The 8904-nt window shown below is 38.5% G+C and overlaps 1 protein-coding gene across 1 annotated transcript; it reads right to left on the bottom strand.

Moving 5' to 3' along the window:
• Nucleotides 1-1110: 1110 nt before the first annotated feature.
• LOC108781190 (uncharacterized) lies at nt 1111-8633 on the bottom strand. Its single transcript, XM_018549106.1, has 4 exons — nt 7959-8633; nt 4421-7886; nt 3998-4222; nt 1111-1130 (listed from the first exon to the last, which is right to left on the bottom strand). The coding sequence occupies exons 1-4, from the start codon at nt 8631-8633 to the stop codon at nt 1111-1113; spliced, it is 4386 nt and encodes a 1461-aa protein (XP_018404608.1).
• Nucleotides 8634-8904: the final 271 nt, after the last annotated feature.

Below are 8904 nucleotides of genomic sequence, written 5' to 3'. Positions count from 1 at the left end.
TTTTCGAAAATTTAGTTTTTCGCTTAAAAGGTGCTTTAGGGTCTTAAGAATAACATACTAAAACATGGAATGCGGCAGAACTTGTTACCCTTTGCAAAGAATCAGACTTCGAACATGAAACAGTTTATGGTAAAGTAGTAACAAATTTTTAAAAAAATGGAGCAAGAAGGAGTAGAAATTAACGGAAAATTTATAAAAGGCTCTCTTGTTTTTATTATCGGTGATAATCTTGGAAGCCACGAATTAGGTGGATTTATTGCAAATTTTAGTACTTCTGAATATTTGTGTAGATTTTGCTTGATAACGAGAAACGAATTTTATCAGGAAGACGGTGCATACAAAATATATACTCCCAGGACCATCGAGTCATACAATGATGCCTTAAATCTGATTGATAACAGTAATAATAGCTGTCAGGGAATCAAATTCAATTCAATTTTTAATGAATTACAATATTTTCATGTGTGCGCGCCAGGATTGCCTCCTTGCATTGGGCACGATTTATTCGAAGGCGTTGTAGCCTTCGATTTAAAATTATATATTGATTATTTTATTTAAAAAAAATGGTTTACATTCATTGAATTAAATACTCTGATTGATAAGTTCCATTATTCAGTAGAAGATCGGAAAGATAAGCCTTGTGTATTATCAGCTACAAGTAAACGGATTATTGGTGGAGCTTGCCAAATCTGGACATTTTTATGGATTTTCCCTCTATTAATTCACAATAAAATTGAAGACATTCATGATGAAGTGTGGTTTTGTTTTCTTTTACTGACAGAAATTGTCGAAATTGTATGTTCACCGACAATTCACAAACCTTATTTACCTTATCTTCATAGAATAATTTCGGAGTACTTATCTATGAGGCAACGGTTATTTCCTGACATTAATCTCCGATCAAAGCATCACTACATTTCTCACTACTGCAAATTAATTTTAGAATTTGGTCCTTTGATAAAAGTTTGGACCATGAGATTCGAGAGCAAACATCGATTTTTTAAAAGGAACTGTTATGTCGTCCCGACCTATACTAAAATAAAAATTAAAGACAGGATTTCGGAACGGCTTATGGTAGGATAGATCTTTATTTAATGGAGTTGATCAGGATTAACCATCCTCTGGCGTACCTGTGAAACAATAATCACAGTCGATTGCACGTTGGTGTACGGCCTATCTCCCGTTTCGATTAAGTATCTACGAAAGTCGTGTAATAGGTGGCTACATGTACCACACGCTGATATTGGACTGCTACGCGGAAATAAACTGTTGCACAAATGGCAGCGGTCAGATTCGTCAAAAGCTCCTATGTGAATATAGTGACGTGAAATGCTTGTATACTGGCTACGATCGTAAGGAGACTTGTCCGCGTAACATCACAATACTAATACTACAGCACAAATACTAATATTACTTTGCTGATATTGGTAGCTTATGGCTGTACAACAGAGAGCGGTATTGAGCCACGCCTGATATGGAACGCTTATATTATCCCGGAGGATGTTATGATGTATCGGGTTGAGTGACGGACTCATGAGTTAAGAGAAATAGAAATAATTTACTTTATAAAACCGTGATTATTGGTGGTACAATCGCGTTGTAGAGGAAAAGCTAAGATCTGTTATAGAATCGTGAATTTAAACTAAATGTATACGTTTCGTGGTCAACGTAAGAGTTCGATTATAATATAGCGCGGTCGGTCCGAGCGCGTAATGTAAATAGTTAGAGTACGTGACTCGAGAGCGGTCAGCGATCAGCGGTCCGTTAGACAATGCCGTTGTCTAATGAATTAGATTAAAGCGTAATGCAAATAGATTTGGTATTCTTACCGAAATGGTAGAGGCAATGCTGTCACCATGAATTTGTTCTGTTACCTGTGGTTCCTCGTTTCGTCTGAGGTTCTCTAAGTGGAAGGCTTCGGTCGGTCTTTCGTCTCGCAAATGAGTTATGCCGCAGTGGTTGTTTGATATGATATTTATTATAGTATAAAAGTAATTTAATGATAACTGAATATAATTGATATTCGCGGTTTAAAGTATACGCAAAATAATACACTGTGAATTAGGATTAAAAATATGAATTAGGATATGGAATAGAATATAATTAAAATATGGATTAGAATATGGAATAGAATTAAGAGTAACAGTAAGAGTTAGAGTTAGAGTTACGAATATGGAACTTGAATTTGAGTTAGTGGATGTGGAGTTGGAATCGAGTGGAAGACTTCTTCCGTAAATCTTGATCTAAATCAAAATTCTGTCTAAATTCTTCTGAGCTCTGTGCGCTCTTGTGCCCTTTTTAAGGCTTGGGTCCCTACCAGGATGTATCCAGGAGTAGAGCGTTTAGAAGTAGGAATCATCTTGGTGGTGGAAGGGTCAAAGGTGGTGGAAAGGTTAAGATTAATATGTGGGTAATGACGGTGTCGGTAAGGAAGGTGTCGGTAATTAGGATGTTGGTAATGAAGATATGTTGGTAAGGCATAATGGTAAGGATGGTAATAGGAAGAGTTACAATTAGTCTCTTAATGTTATACTTATATCTAAACGCATATAACGCGTATACAAAAGGAAAAAGCAAAGTAAAAATATACGGACGGGGGGGACGTAACAGAACATTCGAACTCTTCTTAATTTTATTAATGTAGTGAAATCCTTGAGTGAAAAACATGAACTTTTTCAAAGTCTGGTACGATTGGGAATTGACAATAGACTTGAATTAAAAGTATACGAACTTGGCCATTTTAACCTCGACTTATATCAGGAAGATATTAAAGCTGCCATAAGGAAAATTAATTTACTTGATGACATCCAACAATGAAAGTTAATTTGAAAGGTACAGAATACAGAAAAGGGCATGTTCTAGTAATACGCCAAGATGGTTACCAGGAGAACATTACTATAGGGAGAATCTGTTTGTTTCTTTGCTCCATTGAAATGCATGTCTATGCTGTGTTTGAAGTAATAGATAGTTCTTTTATACCATCCCTTCGAGCTTATGAGCTCGGGCGAACAATTGGTTATGACTGTCTTTCCTTGCATGAAATAATAGATTTCAAACCAATGCACGTATACAATTTAGGAAGTATGCTGTGTGTTAAGCCATGTTATGGATTTGTGTCTAAGTTTTTTTAACCAAATATGCTATTCACCTGCACATATATTGCCTATTCTTTTTATTATATATTTCCTGTTTTTATTAATTACTTTAAAAATTCTTGTTTTAACAAAGCACAATAAAGTTATTATATCGTTCATGTATTTGTATATTCATATGTACATTCATATTGTATGTTATAATTATTATGTGTATTATTATGTAACATTCGTTATTACGTTTATGTTGTACTCATATATATAAACATTACGAATGGATTATAAATTAATAAATACTTTTTTCAGATTTTAGGATGCCTTTATTTAAAATTGAATGACCTGGTTCTAAAAGAGTAATTGTAAATGCTGAAAGTATTTCACAAATAATTGAAATTGCTATTAAAAAATTCGATCTTCCTGCTGATGAAGTTTATACAGTAAATTCGTAATTTCACTTATTAGTTTTATAACTGTAATAGAATCTCATCTTTTTCTGATGAAAGTTACCATATCTCGAAAACGGTTCGACCAATTTACTTCAAATTATACATATTATATAATACTATATACATACACACATACACACACACACACACACATACATACATACATATGCTATTGTATACGTGTATCAATGTATATACATCAATATTGTATACATGTATCAATATATGTACAATTATTATTGTTGAGTAAAGAAACTTGTATTCTTTTTGCGTTAAGTGGAACGCTGTTTTCTCGTAGACTGAGATTGTATCTCGTACCTTGTTGGCGTTGTAGTAACGAATTATGCAGGACGAAAAAGAATACTAACAACTGATTCTGCTAAATTCTACTTTAATGCGTCTTAACATAATCGATCTGTTTTACAAGTGAACAAAGAGCACGTTCATGGCGTAACTCACAAAACGTAACTAACTTCTTGATACGAAAAGGCAACGGCCAACACGAGAGCCGCACGCAAGGCCCAATAGTTCCTAGTAGCGCCACGGAAGCGCGCGCAAGTTGTGAGGCAGGTCGGTAAGACCACGCGAATGGTTGGTAAACGAAATATGCAAAACGTGTATTAGCATTAGGAGCTAACATGCCGCCGGCCTTGAAAGGATCATCTTTCAACAAAGTAAAAGTAGCTGTGATATACAAGCAAAATAACATATATAAATTGTCGAGACAATCAACCAAATGAAATAGAAAAGAAAACGAAAGTATGATTAATATGCATGTCTAAGAAAAATATAGTTCGCCTGTTATAGCCTTCTTTCAGTTTTCAATAGGAAGTAAACAGAGACGAGTGATGCATTTTCTGAGAATTTGACGAATTATCTTACGTGCAGAAATGAGCCAGTAGCATTGACGAACTGCGGCTAAAGTGGCTTGTGGTCCAGCATGAAAATGCTTCTCGTGTTCGTGAACCACAATTAAATAGGAAAATGGATGATTCCCTGGTAACAACAGTGGATGCTTGGATGTATAGGGCAGGGAAGATTTCCTCAACCGACCCCCTACGCGTAGAAAGCCGGAACTGTCGAGGAATGGATTTAATTTTAAAATAGGACTGTTTGTGGGAATGGCCTTATGGTTGTCAAGTGCCTGCATTTCTCTTGAAAAATGTTTCAATTGGATTATCTTTACTAAATGATGAATGACTCGTTGTTGTTCGTCGAACGTTATACCTTTAATAGGTTTATTTTGTGGATATGCGACCTCTTGGCATTGGTCGGATGCAATCTTCGATCTGCGTGCTCCTTCTGTGAAGCGAAACATGTATGCCACTACTCGAATGAGTTTAGTGAAGTTGGAATATAGATAGAATATGTCAGGTTCTGACGTGACAACTGCCGCTACGGTGATGGTTTTAGCCTTTCGTTCGGGAAGGTCAGTTTCATTTGCTGGAGGAGCTCCTTGAGGCCAACTTTCCTTGTCAAGTTCCAACCAGGAAGGCCCTGACCACCATATCTTCATTTGGGATAGTGATCCCGGCATGACTCCCCGCGACAATACATCAGCTGGATTGTCTTCGCTTCGTATGTGATTCCACTGATGAATTGAGGTTAATTCTTGTATTTCACCAACCCGGTGTGCTACGAAGATTGACCACGAACGACTGCATGATTGTAGCCACGACAGCACAATTGTAGAATCCGTCCATAGATAAATGGAGGAAATTTGACAGGTATGACATTTTGATACCTTGTTGATGAGTTGGGCTAGTAGTACTGCCCCACATAACTCGAGGCGAGGAAGTGATAAACTTTTTAATGGCGCCACTCTGGATTTAGAGCAGAGTAAGCGGGTGCAGCGCTCATCGTTAATTGAAGTGGAGCACAAATAGATGCATGCCCCATAAGCATTTTCGCTGGCATCGGCAAACCCGTGCAGCTCTAGCCGACTATGTTGTTCTGTAGCAGTGACAAGCCGAGGTATGCGTAGCTTATCTAATTCATGCAACTCGGCTTCAAAACGCTTCCACTTGGTATATAAGTCTAGAGGAATTGCTTCGTCCCATTCAAGCTTTAATCGCCAGAGTTCTTGCATGATGATCTTGGCAAGTAACGTGACCGGACCCACCAGACCCAATGGATCATAAATGAGAGCTATTCGCGACAATACGCGTCGCTTGGTAGGAACGTCAAGAGGAGGTAAGTGATTAATGGATGAACATTTGAATTCATCGGTGTGGCAATCCCATGTGATGCCTAGTGTTCTTTTCTCAGTGGTTTTATCAGGAGATAAACCAAATTCTTTTGGGTTGACGGAAAAATTCTGATCCTGAAGGGCTTGAATATTTGATGCCCACTTCCTGATTTCGAATCCTCCCTTTTGAAGTAGCAAAGTGATCTCTTTCTTAATGAGCAGGGCTTCCTCTGGTGAGTCAGCTCCTGTAACGAGATCATCTACGTAAAAATCCCGTAATGCTATCTGTGAAGCCTTTGGATGATGATTTTCATTATCTTCTGCTAACTTCCTAAGAGTTCTGATGGCCAAGTATGATGCTGAGGCTAGACCATATGTAACAGTGAGTAACTCAAAGGTTTTAATAGGTACGTCCGGCGATTCTCGCCAGAGAATGCGTTGCAATGCTGTTTGATTTGAATCGACCAACACCTGCCGATACATTTTTGTTATATCGGCGGTGATCGCTACTTTGAATGTTCTGAATCTAATCAGAATTGAAAAGAGATCTTGCTGTAGTGTAGGTCCCACCATTAACGTGTCGTTCAAAGAGAGACCAGATGTGGATTTGCACGAGGCATCAAACACCACCCGAAACTTTGTGGTAGAACTCGCTTCATTTTTAACAGCGTGGTGTGGAAGATAGAAAACTGGAGAACTGGAACTGACGATAGCGTTATCGTTCACCTCCTTCATGTGGTTCAATTGTATGTATTCATTCATGAACTTCCTGTATTGATCGTACATCTCGGGTTGAGAGATGAGTCGCCTCTCCAATGATTTGAAACGCTTTAGAGCGTTGTCTTTGGATAATCCCAATTCATTTAATTTGTCTTGTTTTATTGGTAGCTTGACGATGAAACGTCCTTCCTCATTGCGTCTTGTGTTTTGCAAGAAAGATTCTTCACAGGCCTTCTCCTCCGGGGAGAAAGGTTTGGCAACATTGTTATGTTCCACTTCCCAAAACTGATTTAACGTGAGTCTTAATTCATCAAGTGAAGTTAAGTGAAAACTGAGAGAAGGGACAGGCTTGATTATGTCAATTGGTGTAACACCGGAAACTACCCATCCAAAATGTGTCTTTTGAAATATGGGCATATTTTTTGATTGCTTAATCTGACCGGCGCAAACGAGCCTCCAAAATAATTCTGCTCCTATTAAAAGATCAATGCTAGCCGGCACGTTAAAATTGGGATCTGCAAGTTTTATGCATTTAGGAACAGACACGTCTTGCATGGGTATGAAACGTTGCGGTAAGTGTTGTGTTATCTTTGGAAGTACTACGCAATCTATTTCTTCGCAAAAGTTATTGAAACGCGATTTGACGCAAAGGCTGACTATTTTGTTTGCATGAATCACTCCATCCATTACTCCCGCCATCATAATGTTGAGAGGTCGCTCCTCGAGTTTCAATTGATCAGACAACTCTTGTGCTATGAAATTCATTTGAGAACCGCTGTCAAGCAATGCTCGACAAGTGTGAATTTGCTTATTTGAATCATATACGTTAATAATTGCGGTTGATAACAAAATGTTTGAGGAGTGCTGACCTGACGTACATTGGGTGGCGACGGGGAGCAGGGGTTTGGTATCTTGACTTGACAATTGTGTGCTTGATTCTGCTTGATCAGAACGATTCGAAATATCCAAGTGTAACAATGTGTTATGTTTTTTACTGCATTTTCGACAATTACTTGAAGTACATGCTTTAGATTGATGTGTGGTTGATCTCAAGCAGTTAAGACATAAGTGCGCCTTTTTTGCGGCCTTGATTCTATTTTCAACTGATAAATTTAAAAATTCTTTACAATGATATATCGAATGATTTTCTTTACATACGGAACATGAAAGATTGGATGTGGCTACATTAGCAACGAGTGTGGATTTTGAACCGCTGCTATGTTTTTGCGTGACGCCGCTTGTTGAGCTATTGCAAGATCTATTATGTACTGCTTCCAAAGCCTGACATCTGAGTGTCAAGAATTCTATTAAACTCTTTAAGTCTGGAAGATCTTTTCCCTTGATACTTAATTCCCACGCTTTGCCTGTGGCGACATCCAACTTGGAAATGATGAGATGAACGATGAGGTCATCCCAATACTCGGTTGGCCTTTTGAGTGCCTTGAGCGCGCGCAAATGCTTAAGACAAGTGTCTAATAATTCGCGAATCGTATTGTGACCTTCCTTACGTACAGCTGGTATTTCAAATAAGGCGCGAATGTGCCTTTGAACGAGCCATCTTTGATTGTCAAAGCGCTCTTTAATAGCTTCCCATGCGTCTTGATAATTGGCTGCAGTGGTCTCTATCGATTTGACTATCTCAGCGGCATTGTCCTTCAACGAGGATCTCAGGTAGTGAAATTTTTCGATTTCCGATAAGCCTTCATTCAAATGTATTAACTTTTCAAAAACATCTCTGTATGAAAACCAGTCCTCGTACGCACCTGTGAACACTGGTAACTCTATTTTTGGCAATTTGATACGCGTTTCCCTTGAATTAACCGCATGCTCATTAACATTGGAAGAAATTGAATGCGATAAATTACTCTCCTTCCGCTCGATGAGAGTGGTGTAACGAGACATTAATTGAAAATACGGACTTTCAAAACTGTCCCGCTGTAGAACTTGCTGATCGTGAAGAGCTGTTTTGTCGGTGATCAAGGGATCTGCGTTCTCGAGCATTTCTATACGACACTGAACTGCCTCAAATTGATTCCATAAATCTGACAATTTTTGCCTGCGCTCAGTTAGATCATGTCGCGAACCGTTGTCCACATCGAAATTGTCGATAAAGGTTTTTAGCCTTGTGGCTGCCGCTCTTATGTGTGCACGCTTGTTTTTCGCGTCTAACAATGTGAGTGTGTCCATTGCGAATGTTAACTGTGATGCGCGCTATTACTGAAATACTATCGTAAATCGTTGGAATGTGATAATTCCGCCAATGAGGCTCTATGAAAATGCAAATGGCCGCCCTTGTATGCGAAACTGTATGTTACTTCGATAAGGTGCAGAATGGCATCTCGCGAGAAAAATGGCTAATTTATTGAGCGCACAATATGGCGGTTATGATAAACGAAAATGATGAACGCAGTCTGGCGTCACCATGTACCGAGACAAAGACTTCGATGTGTCGAACGTC

This window comes from Cyphomyrmex costatus, unplaced genomic scaffold (genome assembly GCF_001594065.2).
Source record: "Cyphomyrmex costatus isolate MS0001 unplaced genomic scaffold, Ccosl1.0 scaffold786, whole genome shotgun sequence".
Classification (NCBI taxonomy): Eukaryota; Metazoa; Arthropoda; class Insecta; order Hymenoptera; family Formicidae; genus Cyphomyrmex; species Cyphomyrmex costatus.
Note: the sequence above shows the minus strand (reverse complement) of the source record. Positions and strands in the feature narration are given on the sequence as shown.